This window comes from Bufo bufo, chromosome 8 (assembly GCF_905171765.1).
Source record: "Bufo bufo chromosome 8, aBufBuf1.1, whole genome shotgun sequence".
NCBI lineage: Eukaryota > Metazoa > Chordata > Amphibia > Anura > Bufonidae > Bufo > Bufo bufo.
In genome coordinates this window covers 131,630,249-131,651,832 of record NC_053396.1, presented here as the reverse complement: position 1 = coordinate 131,651,832, position 21,584 = coordinate 131,630,249, and the positions used below count along the sequence as shown (strand labels likewise).

Below are 21,584 nucleotides of genomic sequence, written 5' to 3'. Positions count from 1 at the left end.
TGAGCACATCTGGGACATCATGTCTCGCTCTATCCACCAACGTCACGTTGCACCACAGACTGTCCAGGAGTTGGCAGATGCTTTAGTCCAGGTCTGGGAGGAGATCCCTCAGGAGACCGTCTGCCACCTCATCAGGAGCATGCACAGGCGTTGTAGGGAGGTCATACAGGCAAGTGGAGGCCACACACACTACTGAGCCTCATTTTGACTTGTTTTAAGGACATTACATCAAAGTTGGATCAGCCTGTAGTGTGTTTTTCCACTTTAATTTTGAGTGTGACTCCAAATCCAGACCTCCATGGGTTGAAAAATTTGATTTCCATTTTTTTATTTTTGTGTGATTTTGTTGTCAGCACATTCAACTATGTAAAGAACAAAGTATTTCAGAAGAATATTTAATTAATTCAGATCTAGGATGTGTTGTTTTTGTGTTCCCTTTATTTTTTTGAGCAGTGTATAATAGGCCAGAGCAGCATTTACAATTCTGCAGCTTTTAAAGCTGAAATTTTTATAGCATCCTTTGAGATTCAATGGGCCAAATTTACTAATACTATATGAGATTTAGACAGTGTAAAATTACTTCTTAAGATGCGCTGCCACCAGAATTCAACTGCAAGTTCGGACTGATGCTTGTGTTAAACCTGAAGACATCAGTGGATGCCTTAGTAAACGATACCTAAAATAGCTGGTGGATGAACCTGAAGTCCATTGCATCTAGCATTGCTTGGGGGAAGGGAGGAAAAGGGGAGCATACTACAGATCCAGCATCAAAATCTGTAATAATTGTCTTTCCTCTGTTTTAGAGAGATAATTATTATGTGTCTGTAACACCCTGGAGTGGTGTTACCACTCCTACACCCTGCTACTATCTTTAATGGTCTAACCTAAATGCCATCTTATGTATTTCTGTCCAGGTCCTCTACACTGTGCATTCCTAATCTTGTTATGCAACTGTTTTATTACATGTAATTTATGTACATGTGCCTAGTTCACCAGCAGGTGGCAATGCAAATGGAGTTATAGTTAGAGAGAATGGAACTTGCCATTCCATTCTCTCCCCTTTGGGCATAAGTGGGCCAGTCCTGCTTCCTGCCAGAAGGGTGGGGCAAGTTTCCAGTAGTTGGAGTTGGAGTCTAGTTCAAGACAGGAGGTGTGTGAGCAGGGGCCCGCTCAGGCATGCCTACGCCAGCCAGAGCACCCTAAGCTCTGCTGGCCATGAAGAAAGATGTCTGGAAGCCATAGGGGATAGAGGAATAGTTCTTCGGCCACCACAAGAGAAATCAGCAAGAGGAAGAGTTCTTCGGCTGAATATAAGTTTTACTGAGTGTCAGGAGGGGAATAACATTCAACAGCACCCTATCCAAGGTTACCAGAGCAGATCAGAAATACAGCAACCAGACTTAAGCAGAATTTAGTGCAGCTTAACGAAGTAATGCAAAGTATTAGGCAAGCCTGTCAGTACAGCAGAGAAAGAGAGAAAGCATAGTTATTGAGAAAGCCTGCTAGTTTATGCCAAAGCCTGCTGTGACCAAGATAAAGCTTGAAGATTGTTTTTATTCAAGTAAAGCTGCTGTTCAACTACATACAAGGTCTGGACTAAATCTTTCTTTCAAATCCCTAAATTATTTCCCCTTTTTATTGCTTCAGAGCCAAGGCCTGAGGGTCCAGCAGTATCCAGGTAGGAGCACCGTGACACACATTAAGAAGACATTTAGGCCACACTATTACACCACTCGGCATTTCATACTAACCCTGGGTCGCGAAAGAGGGCCCTGGGGGGGGGGGGGGGGGGTGGCGTACATTGCATGTCCAGCAGATGGCAGCATTACACAGTGATGCTGCCTCCCACTGGTATTGTAACATAAAGGGGGCTAAGGGTGTCAGGAGGAAGTCTTCTCCATCGAGACAGTAGAAGTGGCAGCTATAATTAGGGATTACTTGTTTGTCCAACTGCCTCTTCTGTTCCATTCTGAGACCATTCATGCTGAAGTTGCTTCTCATCCAAGGGTGTGAGCTCACTAAGAACACTGTCATGAATAAAGAATGGCATCAAAAAAATCCTCTAACAGCAACTTCTACCAACAACCCAGGAGCAAGTTAATGATGAAAAATGCTCTTTCCAGCAGTATGGAGCACCATGTCACAAGGCAAAAAATGATAACTAAGTGGCTTGGTGAACAAAACATTAGCATTTTGGGTCCATGGTCATGAAAATTCATAGATCCCATTGAGAAACAGTGGTCAATTCTCAAAAAGCATATGGACAAACGAAAACACAAAAATTGTGAGGAAGGGAAACACCACTAGATGTTTTAACCAGGTATAAACCGGCCCTGCGTCTATGTTTACACCTATAAGCTTACTATGCATAAAAATTTTGTGCTAAAAGTTTGGAGCACATTGACACGTCTTAAGCCTGCCTCTTTTAACAAAGCACGCACACTTTCGAGCTAAGTTGGACAAGCAGTAAAATCTGTCTAAAATGCTCAAAATATGCGGTGCAAAGTAAAGAAAAGCGAAGCAGTTTGTAAGGAACCATATTCGTTATCGGGGCATTGCTAGGTTAAAACATTTGGTGCCTGGGCCCCTGATGTTTTGTCCCAGGCCCCGAATGTCCTGCCTGCCAGCTAGATACAACTGTATTGCTGTCCTCAGGATGGCTATACAATTGAATCTAATGCACTGGAAGAGCTGAAGGACCTGTAGTGACATCACAGGTCATGTGAGGCAGTGGTTGGGAAGGACCTGCGATGAGGTCACCATCATGTAACCAGTGCAGTAGAGGACGGCAGTGAAGAGGAGAAGAAGCTGTAGTGATGTCTGCTACATGAGGAGAGGTAAGTGAAGGCTGAGCAATGCTGGGAGTTGTGGTTATTTAACTGGGACTGTATATTAGGGCTGAAGGGAGGTATGTTATTTACATGGAACTGGGTGTTGGAGGTGGCTGGGCAGGGGGTCATGTTATTTATATGGGACTGTATGTTGATGGTGGCTGTAGGAGGAAGTGATGTTATTTACATGGGACTGTATGTTTATGGTGGCTTAGGAGGGTGTAATGTTATTTACATGGGACTGTATGTTGGAGGGGGCTGGGGGATGGAGTGATATTATTTACATGGGACTGTATGTTGATGGCTAGTGTTGAGTGAACTTGTGGTTTAAGTTCGGCGTCTAAAGTTCAGCTTTGGGTTATCTAAGAATCCCGATATGGATTCCGAATTCCGTTGTGGTCTGTGGTAGTGGAATCAATAATGGGATTCTTTTATTACCCGGATCCGAACTTTAGACGCCGAACTTAAAACACAATTTCGCTCAACACTATTGATGGCGGCTGTGGGAGGGAGTGATGTTACTTACATGAGACTGAATGTTGGAGGGGGCTGGGGCAGGGTGATGTTATTTACATGGGACTGTATGTTGAAGGCGGCTGTGGGAGGGGATTATGTTATTTACATGGGACTGTATGTGTCACCGCCAGCTCTCTGAGAAGCTGTGGCAGACGTTCTTCTGTACCTCTTGCATGATGTTCTTTGTTTTGGTTTCACTTTGTCATCTCTTTTCCTTCTCCCAGCTGTCATCTATTTACACTAATTGCCTCCCTTTATATTCCCTCCCATACTGCCTCACTTTGCGGTTTATACTACTTCCTGGATTGTGTTCACTGCAAGAGGCTGCAACTGCGGGTTCCTCAGATAAGTCTTTTTCCTTTATTTGTGTTTCCGTGCTGGCTTGATTCTAGGTGACCCTGACTCCCTCCGTATTTAGTGCAGGGAGACGGTGGTCGTGTCCCCTCACTATTATAGGGTTTTCAGGTGTCACTCAGTCTAGGTACGAGGGCATGCAATTTTCTATCATAAAGATCTTTGCATGGGCAAAGCAGTCAGGGAGAGCTATAGGGATTTTATAGGGCTCACCCATATGTTCCTTAGTTTGGGATCAAGTCAGTCGGATGTTTATTTATAACTTCCAGTTTTCTGCAACACCATCCGTGACATTATAAACCGCCATAACCGTCTTAAGCATGGATCCGGTTTCAGCCTTCACAGCTTTCACTGGAGGTAGCAGATCTCCGTAAAACTGTGTCTCAGTTTCAGGTGACCGGTTCTGCTTGCGTTCATGGAGTTTGTTCCGAGCCTAAGATCTCGCTTCCGGATACGTTCTCCGGGGGTAGTGAGAATCTTGTTCGTTTTAGAGAGGCTTGCAAACTCCATTTTCACCTACTTCCCCATTCCTCTGGTGATGAGGAGCAGAGGGTGGGGATCCTCATCTCGCTGCTCAGGGATAACGCTCAGTCTTGGGCCTTTTCGCTGCCGGTGGGGGCACAGCCCCTCCGATCGGTGGATAAATTTTTAGTAGCCCTGGGGCAGATATATGATGACCCGGATCGTATTGCTCTGCCTGAATCTAAACTGCGTCTTTTATGCCAGGGTAAACAGTCCGCAGAGATATATTGTTCAGAATTTCGGAGATGGGCAGCTGATACTGGTTGGAATGATGCTGCACTCCGAAGTCAATTTTGCCATGGTCTTTCGGAGGGATTGAAAGATGCATTTGCCTTTCATGAGAAACCTGCCTCCTTGGAGTCTGCCATGTCTCGAGCTGTTCGTATTGACAGGCATCTTTGAGAGAGAGGAGAGATCACTCCTTCCTGTCATATTCAGTTCAAGGACAGTGGGGCAGTCTCATTCAGTGCGCAGGGGCCTCAGCCTCTCTCAATCCCCTCTGAGGAGGAGGCCATGCAGCTGGGTTTTCTTGCCTCTGATAGTAGAGGATTCAGCTCTCAGAGGAGGGTTTGTTTCTGTTGTGGAGGTATAAATCATTTGGCAAATGTTTGCCCCTCTAGGAGATTCATGGAGTTTTCTGAGGGTAATAAAGAAACAAAAAGAAAAAAACCCTCTAAAAACTTTCCATCGGTTACTATTGGCAAGGTTGATGCGGAAATTGAAGGTTTGCCGTTTGCTTGTAGTTCCCGTTTTGTCCTACCTGCCAGGGTGGCGCTAGATAGCAAGAACATTGTTTGTGAGATTTTTGTAGATAGTGGAGCAGCTTTCAATCTCATTGATAATCAATTTGCTATAACACATGGTTTCCAGGTATGCACTTTAGGAAAGGATATACCTGCTTTTGCTATCAATTCCGCTCCACTTTCTCAAAAATCGTTAAAGGGCATAGTTCACAATATCCGTTGACTGTGGGTGATGCTCATGTTGAGGATATGTCATGTTTCGTCCTAAGCGGATTACCTACTCCTCTGGCTCATTAAACATAACCCCACCATTGATTGGCAAGCAAGGCAAATAAATGGTTGGAGTGACTTTTGCAGAGAGAATCGCCTCACGGCGTCTCTTTCAGAGGTTTCTACCAAGACTGTACCATCTTTTCTCTCTGAATTTTCGGATGTGTTTTCAGAGAGTGGTGTCCAGGAGCTGCCCCCTCACCGGGAGTACGATTGCCCTATTAATCTCATCCCAGGCGCCAAGGTGCCAAAATCACGTTTATATAATCTCTCCCAGTACGCTATGCGTACTTATATCTCTGAGAGCCTGAGAAAGGGACACATCCGACCCTCGAAGTCACCTGTTGCCGCTGGGTTTTTTTTTTGTTAAGAAAAAAGATGGTTCTTTAAGACCATGTCTGGATTTCAGGGAGCTGAACTGTATCACAATTTGTGACCCTTATCCGCTTCCTCTGATCCCGGACCTGTTTAACCAGATTGTTGGGGCTAAAGTTTTTTCTAAGTTGAATTTAAGAGGGGCATACAACCTAGTCAGGGTCAGGGAAGGGGACGAATGGAAGACGGCCTTCAATACCCCTGAGGGCCATTTCGAGAATTTGGTTATGCCCTTTGGTTTGATGAATGCTCCAGCCGTCTTCCAACATTTTGTGAACAGCATTTTTTTTATCATTTAATGGGGAAATTTGTACTGGTGTATCTAGATGACATTTTGATTTTTTCTCCTGATTTCAAAACTCATAGGGACCACCTATGTCAGGTCTTGCTCATTCTGCGGGAGAATAAATTGTACGCTAAACTGGAAAAATGTGTGTTTGCGGTTCCAGAAATTCAATTTCTGGGTTTTCTTCTCTCCGCTTCTGGTTTTCGCATGGACCCTGAGAAGGTCCGCGCTGTGCTTGATTGGGAGCTTCCTGAGAATCAGAAGGCTCTGATGCGGTTTTTGGGTTTTGCCAATTACTACAGGAAGTTCATTTTGAATTATTCCTCTGTTGTTAAGCCACTCACTGATATGACTAAAAAGGGGGTAGATTTTTCCTCCTGGTCGGTAGATGCGCTTAAGGCCTTTTCTAGTATCAAAGAGAGTTTTGCTTCTGCTCCCATATTGGTACAACCTGATGTCTCTCTGCCTTTCTTTGTTGAGGTGGACGCTTCTGAGGTGGGTCTGGGTGCGGTCTTGTCTCAGGGTCCCTCTCCTGCCAAATGGCGACCGTGTGCCTTTTTCTCAAGGAAGCGCTCCTCCGCAGAGAGAAATTACGATGTGGGAGATAGGGAGTTGTTGGCCATCAAATTAGCTTTTGAGGAATGGCGCCATTGGCTAGAGGGAGCCAGACACCCTATTACCGTGTTTACCGACCATAAGAATCTGACCTACTTGGAATCAGCCAAGCGTCTGAAACCGAGACAGGCCAGATGGTCTTTATTCTTTTCTAGGTTTAATTTTGTTGTCACTTTCCGCCCTGGGGTTAAAAATGTGAAGGCTGATGCCCTGTCACGTTGTTTTCCGGGAGGGGGGAACTTTGAAGACCCGGGTCCCATTTTGGCTGAAGGAGTGGTCGTCTCTGCTCTTTATCCTGATTTGGAGGCAGAGGTTCAGGCAGCCCAGGCAGAGGCTCCTGATCTTTGTCCTCCTGGGAGGTTGTTTGTGCCTATCGCTTTACGACACAAGGTTTTTAAGGAGCACAACGATACTGTCCTTGCTGGGCACCCGGGGAGTAGAGCCACAGTGGATCTCATTGCTCAGAGATCTGGTGGCCAGCTCTTCGTAAGACGGTTGAGGGTTTTGTGGCAGCCTGCGAGACGTGCGCTCGTGCCAAGGTCCCTCATTCACGGCCATCGGGTTCTCTCCTCCCGTTACCCATTCCTTCCCGTCCTTGGACGCATCTGTCCATGGAATTCATTACGGACCTGCCTCGTTCCTCGGGGAAGACTGTGATTCTGGTAGTAGTGGACCGTTTTAGCAAAATGGCTCATTTCATTCCCTTTCCTGGGTTACCCAATGCTAAAACGCTGGCGCAAACATTTGTTGATCACATTGTCAAATTGCATGGCATTCCTTCAGACATAGTTTCTGATAGGGGCACGCAGTTTGTTTCCAGATTCTGGAAGGCCTTCTGTTCTCGCTTGGGGGTTCGGTTGTCGTTCTCTTCTGCTTTTCACCCGCAGTCGAATGGCCAGACTGAACGCATCAATCGGAATCTGGAGACATATCTGCGCTGTTTTGTGGCAGAGAATCAGGAGGATTGGTGTTCATTTTTGTCCCTGGCTGAGTTTGCTTTAAATAACCGTCGCCAGGAGTCCTCTGATAAGTCACCATTTTTTGGTGCATATGGGTTTCATCCGCAGTTTGGGACATTCTCTGGAGAGGGGTCTTTTGGTTTACCTGATGAGGAGAGATTTTCCTCATCTTTGTCATTTATTTGGCAAAAGATTCAGGGTAATCTGAAGAGGATGAGTGAGAGATATAAGCGTGTGGCGGATAAGAGACGTGTGCCTGGTCCGGACCTGAATGTGGGTGATCTGGTGTGGTTGTCTACAAAGAATATCAAACTGAAGGTTCCCTCCTGGAAGTTGGGTCCTAAGTTTATTGGGCCTTACAAGATCTTGTCCGTCATCAATCCCGTTGCCTTCCGTCTTGATCTTCCTCAGAGTTTGAAGATCCATAATGTTTTTCACAGGTCCCTTTTAAAACCGTATGTCCAACCCACTGTACCCTCCTCTTTGCCTCCTCCTCCGATTGTTGTTGATGGTAATCTTGAATTTCAGGTCTCTAGGATTGTGGATTCTCGCATTATCCGCGGTTCTCTCCAGTACCTCGTTCATTGGGAGGGTTATGGTCCTGAGGAGAGGATGTGGGTCCCAGTGGCGGACATTAAGGCCACTCGTCTTATCAGGGCCTACCATAGGTCCCATCCTGTGAAGGTGGGCTCTGAGTGTCCGGAGTCCACTCGTAGAGGGAGGGGTACTGTCACCGCCAGCTCTCTGAGAAGCTGTGTCAGACGTTCTTCTGTACCTCTTGCATGATGTTCTTTGTTTTGGTTTCACTTTGTCATCTCTTTTCCTTCTCCCAGCTGTCATCTATTTACACTGATTGCCTTCCTTTATATTCCCTCCCATACTGCCTCACTTTGCGGTTTATACTACTTCCTGATTTTGTGTTCACTGCAAGAGGCTGCAACTGCGGGTTCCTCAGATAAGTCTTTTTCCTTTATTTGTGTTTCCGTACTGGCTTGATTCTAGGTGACCCTGACTCCCTCTGTATTTAGTGCAGGGAGCTGGTGGTCGTGTCCCCTCACTATTATAGGGTTTTCAGGTGTCACTCAGTCTAGGTACGAGGGCATGCAATTTTCTATCATAAAGATCTTTGCATGGGCAAAGCAGTCAGGGAGAGATCTAGGGGTTTTAAGGGCTCACCCATATGTTCCTTAGTTTGGGATCAAGTCAGTCGGATGTTTATTTATAACTTCCAGTTTTCTGCAACACCATCTGTGACATTATGTTGGAGGCGGCTGTGGGAGGGAGTGATGTTATTTACATGGGACTGTATGTTGGAGGTGGCTGGGGAGGCAGTAATGTTATTTACATGGGACTGTTTGTTGATGGTGGCTGTGGGAGGGAGAAATGTTATTTACATCGGACGGAATGTTACAGGGGTCTGAGGGACGGAGTGATGTTATTTACATGGGATTGAATGTTGAGGGGGCAATGTTATTTACATGGGACTGTAGGTTGAATGTTGAGGGGGTGATGTTTACATGGGATTGCATGTTGGAGGTGGCTGGGGAGGAGGTGATGGTATTTACATGGGACTGTATTTTGGAGGGGGCTGTTGATAGAGAGGGATGTTATTTACATGGGGCTGTATTTTGGAGGGGGCTGGAAAGATGGTGTGATGTTATTTACATGGGAATATATGGCGGAGGGAGGGAAATAGTGTTATTTACATGGGACTATATATTGGAGGGGCTGAAGGGAGGGCAGTGATGCTATTTAGCAGGGAGTGAGAAGTAAGGAGCTGAGGCTAGCTTTGCCTCCTAGCAGAACTGGAGCAAACCTCAAAGCAGCTACCTGCAAGGACATTACTTTTATACTGTACAATACGTTTTCTACCATTGATCTAGAATTTTAAATCTGAGTGAAAACATCTGACCTGATACTAGACCAAACTCCATTCCAGGGCAGCTCACGTACGTATTTTTTTTAATTGTTTATTTATTTGATTTTATTTTTTGTGGGGGGGGGGGGGGGTATTGAATTTATAAAAAGAAGCATATATGTCATCACTACACCAATACAGAGGGTAATGCACAGAATTATCAGTGAGTGGTATTTGGCATAATATTGGGCTTCAGGCCTCAGTCAGCTGTTTTCATTTATTTATTTCTCTACACTGTTGCAAGTTTTTTTTTAGGGTTGTTCAATTTAATTAAACCAGCATATATGTGATCAATACACCAATACACAGGGTTACGAAAAAAATTATCTGTGAGGCCTAAAATTGTCACGGAAGGGTTCCAAACAAAAGACCCAGAGCCATAATGTGGGTAGCAACAGCACTAGCTATCCGGCCAGAAAAAGTAGTAGTACAGTAGGCCGCAGTTGTCCCTGTTGGCTTTGGAATGGCGTAACGTTGAGGAGAATGAGATTGAGGATTGGATGGCTCACTCCTCCTCTCAGTTGCAGCAGGATGACCACAGCATCTGAAGGGTTAAATATCCACAATCAGTCAGTAGACTGATCGTGGACATTTCAGCTGGGACTCGGCTAAGAGGGCGCTAGCTTTACCTTATTGGCGCATGATATATATATATATATATATATATATATCCATCGTGCTGACATCTGCTTGGCAATATTATTCTACAGTTCAATATGTTTACAATGTGTGTGTGTATATATATATATATATATATATATATATGTATAGGTATATATACCCCCAAGTAACTTCAATACCTTTGTGATCACATTGCTGCGCCAACTACAAATTACTGAGCGCCATTTAACATTTCTTAATGAGTTGCTCTGGTTTGGACTGGACCTGGAATGCAGAGCAGCCACACTTGCTGTAGTCCTCTGTGCACTTTCCTGCTTGTAAAAATCCTGGCTAGGCTGACTGATGCTTGTACATCATCAATTGTCAGCCAATCACAGAGGTGCTCAAAAAGCCGTCTCTCTGTGAATGGCTGACAGGATGAGGTATACGAGTCAGTCACAAGAACACAGAGGAGTAGGGGTGGGATTCAAATTTTTAACAACAGGTTCCCTACTTAACGGCGGACACATGTTTACATATACATATACCATATATATGCAACACACATACACATAAGTACACCACCGCTCTGTGCTTTCCACTCATTACATCAGATATAGTTAGATAGCTTATATATATAATACAGATAGTTAGTGGGAGATAGTCAGTGTAGGTTAGATCGTGATATAGTGTAGCTGATCTGCTGTCCATACATACATGCTACATACATAGAGCTGTGATGTCACAAGTTCACAACAATACTTAGTGCACCAATCAGTCATATGTAGTCAGACCTGCTAAAATGTGAAGTTTCACGTATTGCGCCAAAATATTTGAATCATTAGTGCTGATTAGCGCAATCGCGAATATATTGGATTACTCTATCTGCATATAAAGCCATTTTTAATGTTCTGCTGTGCCAACCATTTTCTCCAAGAAGGAAGGAAACTTCTAGCAGCTTGGAAAATGTAGCAAAAGTGAGCCACGCCTGTATTGAGCGCGCATTACGCGAATATTACATTGCCGATTTTCCCAATCAAGAAAATAATCGCGAATTCTCGAATATATGACGAATATATGACGAATATTCTACAACATATTCGCGAAATATCGCGAATTCGAATATTGCCCCTGCCGCTCATCACTAAAAATAATGCAATTACCATATTAATACTCTGTACTTGCATCTGGTAATTGTATGTTTAAGTTCCTCATGGCTGCTGGCGAAGCAAAGGTTTTTATAAGTTGTTCACGTCTGCGGTATCTGATGTGGTTATCTGGCCCCTGGTTTGTAGAATAATTTGGAAACTCCTGATGAAAAAATGTTACAGTAGCAGATTTTGTTTTAACATTTTATTGTTGCCTTCTTTCTTCTTGTGAGGTTTATATATTTTGTGAGATAAAACAGAATATAAAGTGATAAGCTAAAGGAATTGTACTACACCGATTATAGCAGATCCATCAATGTGCCTGCATAGCGTGAAAATGCATTGAGATTCACTTCTTTTACATTAGGGATAATGTTGGCACAACATAGTGGCGTTGATTTATTTTATTTTTTTAACCTTTCATTACACATAACTTACTAGACCTATATCTAGCACTAGATATATAATAACCTATTCATTTATCCTCATAACTAAAACAATTCCTGCATAAACAGGTACCAAGCCCAGAGCATGCCCGGACCCGGAACAGAATGCCACAACTCTCATTTAATATGCATACTTCTCTTTTCTTTTAGTTCATTGTGTGCAACTTTACATTTTCTGAAGGATTAAATATGCAAGGCAACAAGAATGTTCTTTATAACTATACGGTGTAATTGGTTGCAATGAATAGCGCAGATTGCAGTGTGGTTCACGCTACGTGTCCTTTTTGTCTCCCTGTGAATCTCTGTAGGACTCCTCATTAGCTCCGGATGTGCCCTGTATCCACTGGGGTGGAACAGCCCTGAAATCCAGCAGGCGTGTGGCAATGTTTCCAGTCAGTTCCAATTAGGTAACAAGTGACTCACAATCACAGATCGTGGCCCGATACCAGTGTGTATGAGAGGCACTAGCTGTGCGTCTCCGTAAAACTCATTATGGCCAGGAGGCACCGAAATCAATACAGCAGTCTTTTCATGTGTACAGTGCTGGATACATGTTATATAGTTACATTGGCATGAAACATTAACTCATTTGTGGCAGAAGGATAAGGCTAGGTTCACATCGGAAGTGCTGTCCGGCTTTTCTGTTTTGGTATAGGAACAGATAAACCTCAGCACCAAACACCAAAGGGGCCACCTGATTCCATTGACTATAATAGGATCTAGACAGTTTCCGCTATGGATTTGGACATTTTTCCTAGACAAATTCCTACACTTTCCCCTAGGGTATAACTCCAAATTTCTGCAGGACCTTTGGGGCCCACTACTATGTCAGAGCCTGGAGTCTCTGGTGTGATTGATGTGGTGAAAAAAAAATCCAGCTCACAGATAGCAGGGCAATGCAGCACGGATCCAGGTGGGTTCACACCCAGGACAATCCAAACCGAGAAAAAGGGACTGGATCCAGCGAGTAAAAATCACAAATCTTCTTTATACACTAATAAATATTTAAAAGCGCACATAGTCAGTGACCAGCCGTCTGCATCCGTACTTCTGTTACGTGGCCCCGTAAAAAAGATAGAACATGTTCTATTCTTGTCCGCAATTATGGACATGAATAGGCATTTCTACCATAGGACTGGCATTTTGCGGAACGCATACTTCCTTTGTCCATGTTTTGTGGATCGACAATTTGTGGAACCACTAAAGGATAAAGTCATCTGAATGAGCCGTAACAGAGAAAGCCTTGAGCAGGGGACTCACCTTTAAAGGTGGGTCCCCTGCTCAAAGCTTTCTCTGTTAATCTGGGCAGACCTGCGAAGGGAAGCATACTTGTTTCCCAGCACTGGCTCCCAGCTTCTTTGCTCCCTGGCCCCGGCTCCCCGGCTGGGCTCCCCGGATGTACAGTTGTGTTCAAAATAATAGCAGTGTGTTTAAAAAAGTGAATATAGCTCAAAATCCTTCTAATAGGTTTTATTTCCATACACACAAATGCATTGGGAAAACGACACATTCTATTCCAAATCAAAACATGAAGAAAAATATATCAAATTTGTGTTGTTCCTCTAAAAAAAAATTAAGAAAAGTGAATATTAAGCTGTTCAAAAAAATTGCAGTGTTTGTATTCTTCTTTACAAACTCAAACATTCACTATATCAAATGAAAAATGTTTGAAGATTTTGCTTTCCTTTGAATCACTTAACTAATATTTAGTTGTATAACCACTGTTTCTGAGAACTGCTGTACATCTATGTTGCATGGAGTCAACCAACTTCTGGCCCCTGTGAACAGGTATTCCAGCCCAGGATGATTGGACTACATTCCACAGTTCTTCTCTATTTCTTGGTTTTGCCTCAGAAACTGCATTTCTGATGTCACCCCACAAGTTTTTTATTGGATTAGGATCCGGGGATTGGGCTGAGCACTCCACAATGTCAATCTTGTTGGTCTGGAACCAAGATGTTGCACATTTACTGGTGTGTTTGGGGGTCGTTGTCTTGTTGGAACACCCATTTCAAGGGCATTTCCTCTTCAGCATAAGGCAGCATGACCTCTTCAAGTATTCTGATTTATTCAAACTGATCCATGATCCCTGGTATGCGACAAATATAGTGAGGAACAGAAGTATTTGAACACCCTTCGATTTTGCAAGTTCTCCCACTTAGAAATCATGGAGGGGTCTGAAATTCACATTGTAGGTGCATTCTCACTCTGAGAGACAGAATCTAAAAAAAAAATTCAGGAAATCACATGTTGATTTTTAAAGAATGTATTTGTCTTGCACTGCTGAACATAAGTATTTGAACACCTGAGAAAATCTGTGTTAATATTTGGTACAGAAGCCTTTGTTTGCAATTACAGAGGTCAAACATTTCCTGTAGTTCTTGACCAGGTTTGCACACACTGCAACAGGAATTTTGGCCGACTCCTCCACACAGATCTCCTCTAGATCTGTCAGGTTTCGGGCCTGTCGCTGAGCAACACAGAGTTTCAGTTCCCTCCAAAGATGTTCTATTGGATTTAGAGTCACAACAATAGACAATCACAGTCTGCTTAAACTAATAACACACAAAGAATTAAATGTTACCATATTTTTATTGAACACACCATGTAAACATTCACAGTGCAGGTGGAAAAAGTATGTGAACCCTTGGATTTAATAACTGGTTGAACTCCTTTGGCAGCAATAACTTCAACCAAACGTTTCCTGTAGTTGCAGATCAGACGTGCACAACGGTCAGGAGTAATTCTTGACCATTCCTCTTTACAGAACTGTTTCAGTTCAGCAATATTCTTGGGATGTCTGGTGTGAATCGCTTTCTTGAGGTCATGCCACAGCATCTCAATCGGGTTGAGGTCAGGACTCTGACTGGGCCACTCCAGAAGGCGTATTTTCTTCTGTTTAAGCCATTCTGTTGTTGATTTACTTCTATGCTTTGGGGCATTGTCCTGTTGCAATACCCATCTTCTGTTGAGTTTCAGCTGGTGGACAGATGGCATTAAGTTCTCCTGCAAAATGTCTTGATAAACTTGGGAATTCTTTTTTCCTTCGATGATAGCAATCCGTCCAGGCCCTGGTGCAGCAAAGCAGCCCCAAACCGTGATGCCTCCACCACCATACTTCACAGTTGGGATGAGGTTTTGATGTTGGTGTGCTGTGCCTCTTTTTCTCCACACATAGTGCTGTGTGTTTCTTCCAAACAACTCAACTTTGGTTTCATCTGTCCACAGAATACTTTGCCAGTACTGCTGTGGAATATCCAGATGCTCTTATGCAAACTGTAAACGTGCAGCAATGTTTTTTTTGGACAGCAGTGGCTTCCTCTGTGGTATCCTCCCATAAAATTCATTCTTGTTTAGTGTTTTACGTATAGTAGAACAGGGATGTTAGCATATGCCAGAGACTTTTGTAAGTCTTTAGCTGACACTCTAGGATTCTTCTTCACCTCATTGAGCAGTCTGCATTGTGCTCTTGCAGTCATCTTTACAGGACGGCCACTCCTAGGGAGAGTAGCAGCAGTGCTGAACTTTCTCCATTTATAGACAATTTTTCTTACCGTGGACTGATGAACAGCAAGGATTTTGGAGATACTTTTATAACCCTTTCCAGCTTTATGCAAGTCAACAATTCTTAATCGTAGGTCTTCTGAGAGCTCTTTTGTGCAAGGCATCATTCACATCAGGCAATGCTTCTTGTGAAAAGCAAACCCAGAACTGGTGTGTGTTTTTTATAGGGCAGGGCAGCTGTAACCAACACCTTCAATCTCATCTCATTGACTGGACTCCAGTTGGCTGACACCTCACTCCAATTAGCTCTTGGAGATGTCATTAGTCTAGGGGTTCACATACTTTTTCCACCTGCACTGTGAATGTTTACATGGTGTGTTCAATAAAAACATGGTAACATTTAATTCTGTGTGTGTTATTAGTTTAAGTAGACTGTGATTGTCTATTGTTGTGACTTAGATGAAGATCAGAAAAATACAAAGAAATCCGCAGCACTTGTCATATGTAGAAAATATGATGTTGGTTTATTCCATAAAACAGCAAGGTGATGCGACGTTTCGACCGTCCTCGGTCTTTTTCAAGCAATGCAGTGAATATAAAGCATGTGTCTTATATAGTGCCTAGTAGGTGGGATTAACTCTCCCCCAGGTGAATTAATACATCCTCATTAATAGATAATCATGTGTCACCATGTGTCACCATACATAATCATTAATAAACAACCTTCAGGTGCAATGTACAATCTTATAAGTTAATATTACCTCCTATATGGGGATGGCGTCCCCGGGGTATTATCCCATGTCCGCAAAGCTTCCCAGAACATGCCACGCTCGGTGTCCCGGAAGCTGTAGTACGCATGCGTCCTCTTCTGTCATCAGCCAATGGGGAAAATTCCCTTAGTGACGTCACCTGTTGTCAAGGGCGTGGAAGCAGATTGCATTCCACGGCACTGCAGTGCGTCAAACTTGTCCCTCAATGACGTAGGGGTTGTCATGGTGACGCGGCCATCCACACAATAAATCATGGAACGTACGCGTCACCCGGCCCCTCCCCTCCCCTCATCACTGCTCAAATGGTTCCAGGACAGGTCCTAATGGGTGAAGGTCCCTCTCATTGTGTCAAAATGCCTCCAATATAGTAGTTGGGGTAATTTATAGACGTAATAAGTTCAAAATCCCCATATGTCCTAGATATTTAATATGGTTCCTCCAGAGTGATCGCTGTTTTCCTTCAGCCATACACCCCTATGAGGATATCATATACTCAAACATGCTACCCCTTAAGGGTGGTGACCCCGTCCCATCTGTGCCATCAGATGGGGCAGATGTCTCCTATTGGGGTTCACGGTCGTTCAGGGTGCCACAAGGGCCAATCATATTTAATGACAATAGCCCCCGTGACACACCTCGTCCGTCCATACATACACTATATTTTCTTTTTAGAGGTAAAAGACCAAAGGATAGGACTCACCCCCCACTGGCCAAGCCTGGACACCACAGAGACTGGACATTGGGCTATATGACATTGGGGACATCAGAATCAATGGTTGCGGACCAAGGGAGAACCCCGGTGAGGACATCCCTAGAAAGAGACAATTAAATATTAGTGTTTGGTGAACATCTCTAAATATTAAAATCATCACAACAAAGTTGGGCACAATCTTAAGTTACACAAAATAACAAATAAATATCCCGTCTACACTTAAGAGGAAGAGATATGCTGGACCCCCTATAGAAAGACCCCCAGATTGAAGTCCCTGTTGAGTCCCCTAGGTTCACGCGTATCGAGCCTATATATCCATTTTAGCTCTAGTTGTTTAAGAAGGGTTTTTCGATCTCCCCCCCTCCGTAACGGTGGTATCCCATCTATGATCTGAAATCGAAGTTGGGACAAATTATGCCCCAATTTATCAAAATGGTCTGGTACTGGGAGATCCAAAGCTTTTTTTCGAATCTTGGACTTATGCTGTGTGATCCTCTTTTTTATCTCCTGTGTGGTTTCCCCCACATAGAGGAGCCCACAAGGGCACTGAAGGGTGTAAATGACATAGGATGAATTACAGGTAGAAAACTGTCTGATTTTATATTTTTTTCCGGTATGGGGGTGTGCAAATGCTTTTCCTTTTATCATATTATTACAATGGCAACACCCTAAACAAGGATAACATCCTATCTGTTTCCGTGGTTGCATGTTTGGAGGTTTGTCCGCGTGTACCAACCTGTCTCTGACATTAGGACCTCTTCTGTATGAGAACAGGGGGGGATTTTTAAATTCAGGGGTATCTGGAAATGCTTGTGTGAGGAGTGTCCAGTTCTTTCTAATTACCGTAGCCACCTGTCTACTCAACATTGTATATCTGGAAACAAAGGGAATCCTATTTTGGACATTCGATTTATCTGTGTTCTTCTCGAGCAGTTTATCCCTTTCCATCTTATGAGCCCTATCTTGGTGTTTATTAGTCAGTTGTGAAGGATATCCCCTATTGACAAATTTTTTGTTCATTTCCCACAATCTTGTCTCCACCTTTTTCTCATCACTTACAATTCTACGTACCCGTAAGAATTAGCTGTACGGCAGTGATTTTATCATATCTCGTGGGTGTGAGCTATCATATTGTAGGATATTGTTTTTGTCAGTGTTAGATGAAGATCATATCACATTTTATGACCAATTTGTGCAAAAATCCATATCATTCCAAAGGGTTCACATACTTTTTCTTGCAACTGTTTAAGCTATACTAGCAACCTAGGACAGGTCTTAGCTGGCCAGCTACACTACCGACAGTGACCTTTGAAACTATGGTCCCAGCTCTCTTCATGTCACTGACCAGCTGCTCCCTTGTAGTTCTGGGCTGATTCCTCATCTTTCTTATCATCAGTGATACCCCACGAGGTGAGATCTTGCATGGGGTCCCAGTTTGAGGGAGACTGACAGTCGTATTTAGTCTCTTTCATTTTCTAACAATTGCTCTAACAATTGATCTATTTTCATCAAGCTGCTTGGCAATTGCCCTGTAGCCCTTTCCAGCTTTGCGGAGGTCCACAACTTTGTCTCTGGTGTCTTTTGACAGCTGTTTGATCTTGCCCATGGTAGTAGTTGGCATCTGACTGACTGTGGGGTGGACAGGTGTCTTTAAAGAGCTCAGACAGGTGCTACTAAGTTAGATTAATGAGTGGAGTAGAGGTGGACTTTTTAAAGGCAGAGTAACAGGTCTTTGAGGGCCAGAATTCTTGCTGTTTCTCAGGTGTTCAAATACTTATGTTCAGCAGTGCAAGACAAATAAATTCTTTAAAAATCATACAATGTGATTTCCTTTTTTTTTCTTTCTGTCTCTCAGAGTGGGAATGCACCTACACTGTGAATTTCAGACCCCTCCATGATTTCTAAGTGGGAGAACTTGCAAAATCGCAGGGTGTTCAAATACTTATTTTCCTCACTGTAGGCCCAACACCGTAGTATGAGGAACAACCCCATATCATGATGCTTGCGCCACTATGCTTCACTGTCTTCACAGTGTACTGTGGCTTGAATTCAGTGTTTGGGGGTCGTCTAACAAACTGTCTCCGGCCACTAGGCCCAAAAAGAACAATCTTACTTTCATCAGTCCACAAAATGTCTCTTTAGGCCAGTCAATGTGCTCTTTGGCAAATTGTAACCTCTTCAGCACATGTCTTTTTTTCAACAGTGGGACTTTGCGGAGGCTTCTTGCAGATAGCTTGGCTTCACATATGCGTCTTCTAATTGTAACAGTACTCACAGGTGACTTTAGACCTTCTTTGATCTTCCTGGAGATGATTGTTGCCTGAGTCCTTGCCATCTTGGCTATTCTTCTATCCATCTGAATGGTAGTTTTTTGCTTTCTTCCACGTCTTTCAGGTTTTGGTTGCCATTTTAAACCATTTGCGATCATTTTAGCTGAGCAGCCTATCATTTCCTGCACTTCTTTATATGTTTTCTCTTCTCCAATCATCTTTTTAATCAAGGTACGCTGTTATTCTGAACAATGTCTGGAACGACCCATTTTCCTCAGAATTTCAGAGAGAAATGCACTGTAACCAGCATGTACAACATTTGCTGCCTCCCTTCCTTAAATAAGGTCAATAATTGCCACCTGTTTTTCAAAGAATTAATGACCTCATTAATTGAACTCCACACTGCTATTATTTTGAACATGCCCCTTTCAATTAGTGATTTAATTACACAGAATCAGCAGCATGCATGTCATGACTGTTGGGTCTGTTGGAATTCTATTACTCTACTACACCTGCTAGTAAATTAATTGCCATGTAGAAATATAATTTCTACCAAAAACAGTGATTGATCAGGTTAGTGATGTCTGACTGCTATTATTTTGAACACAACTGTAAACTTCCTGTTCAGCACTGCTGTAGCCAATTGCTGGCCGCAGCTGTGACTTTCTTCCCTTGCATCATGACAAATGATCACATGATGCAACAGGAGCAAATCACTGCTGTGGCCAAAGATTGGCTGCAGCGGCGTCAAACAGAAAGTTTACATCTAGGGAGCACAACTGAGCAGCTGAAGCTAGGGAGCAATAGAACCAGGATCCAGCACTGGGAAGCAGGTAAGTACACCCCGAAAGATGCAAAAGCCCTTTAAGAAATTCTTATGCCCTATCCTAAGGCCTCATGCACACGGCTGTTGTGCGCCGTTCCGTGCATTGGGGACCACAGTTTGCAGTCCCCAATGCATGGGCAACATTCGTGCGGCGGCCAGGACGGGTCAAGACCCATTCAACTTGAATGGGTCAGTGATCTGTCCGCACCGTAAAAATATAGAACATGTTCTATTTTTTTGCCATGCGGAGGCACGGACAGAAACACCACGGAAGCACTATGTAGTGCTTCCGTGGGCTTCCGATCAGTGCTTCCGTTCCGCACCGCATCTCCCGGATTGTAGGCCCATTCAAAGGCCTAAAGGATTTATTGTGGAGTAACAAACCATTTAGTTGCAGACCAATGATTACTTAGCACTTCAAAGGAAAAATGGGATTGTTCCGACACTTTTGGAGGAATTATAATTCTGTTCTCTGGGATTACTATGTATCCAAAGAGTTATATGCTGAATAAGCTTTTTAAATGCTATAATATATGCAGGCAATAACATGGAATCACAGGTTAAGCAGAAGACAATTGGAAATCATTAAAAATTAATTGTGCTGTTAGCAGGCAGGTACATTATTCCCGTTCCCTGAAACACATTAAACCTTCATCTGCATGATTACTGCCAAGCCTGGAACACCCTGGACCTTGTAAATGGCTCCCACAGGGATAATGTGCTCATGTAATTCCGCACTTAAACCGCTTCTGGTCTTTGCCAATTTCCCTCTCTTACCTTTAAAGCACATCTTTAGATATTTACCTATTTATATTATAGTTACGTCAGGATGTTGCAAGGTCAGCTGTTATGATCAAGCTGCTAAACACAGAAGTAGTATTGATATCTGCTATGTCCTCCATGAATGTAATGCTAATGACTATTGTCCACAACATGACATTTTGTCCTCATCTTGCTTTAGGAACCTGCAAGATCGGCTGGGCTTATTACTGCACTGGTGGTGGAGCAGCGGTCGCCATGCTGATCTGTACATGGTTGTCTTGTTTTGCTGGGAAGAAGAGTAAGCCGTCCCCTTATTGACAATGGACTATTACTCGTAATAACTAATGTAGATGATTTGTTTCTGATTATTGCCAAGCCATAATGGGGAAGGCTAAAATCCTCCTAACAGGATGAAGCTGTGTATAAAGTATATGCAAGGGGCTTGTTTAGCTTAATGAAAGCATATATGAAAGTACTGTGATGAAGACTCAAAAATGGCTGCGCCATTCTTCAGTCCTGTGAAAGAAACATTGCCATAAACTGATATGAAAATTATGATAGATCACTTGAACGACAAATTATGGAAATACTATATAAAAGAGAATTTCACTGAAATAAATCAATTGTATTTGCGTAATTGACTGATTACTATAAATGAAAACCAGTAAACTAAAACATATCCGTTATTACATATGCAAAAATCCAGTACATGCAATGAATTCAGAAAGTCTTCAATCCCTTCCATTTTTTTCACATTTTGCTATATTGTGACCTTGTGCTAAAATAATAAAAAAAAAAATCAAGTTTTCCCCATTAATCTGCGCTAAATATACCATAATGAGAAAGTGAAAATGGAATTTTAGCCTTTTTTTTTTTGCAAATTTATTAAAAAGGAAAAACTAAAATTTCACATGGACATAAGTATTCAGACCCTTTGCTATGACACTTAAAATTGAGCTCTGCTCTGGGGGACTCCTATATCTCTTGACCTTCTTTGAGATGTTTCTACATCTTGATTGGAGTCCACCTGAGGTAAATTCAGTTGATTGGACAAGATTTGGAAAGACCACTCCCTTCTATATAAGGTCTCAAAGCTGACAATGCATATCAGAGGAAAAACCAAGCCACGAGGAGGAAAGAACTGCCTGTAGAGCTCA

At 43.1% G+C, this 21,584-nt stretch overlaps 1 protein-coding gene across 1 annotated transcript in view; it reads left to right on the top strand.

Moving 5' to 3' along the window:
• LHFPL1 (LHFPL tetraspan subfamily member 1) overlaps positions 1 to 21,083 on the top strand; it is a 40,220-nt gene extending 19,137 nt beyond the window's left edge. The window contains exons 3-4 of the mRNA XM_040442838.1: positions 11,892 to 11,990; positions 20,627 to 21,083. Of these exons, the coding sequence (XP_040298772.1) occupies positions 11,892 to 11,990; positions 20,627 to 20,745 (218 nt within the window). The 3' untranslated portion in view covers positions 20,746 to 21,083. The remainder of the gene's footprint in view (positions 1 to 11,891; positions 11,991 to 20,626) is intronic.
• Positions 21,084 to 21,584: the final 501 nt, after the last annotated feature.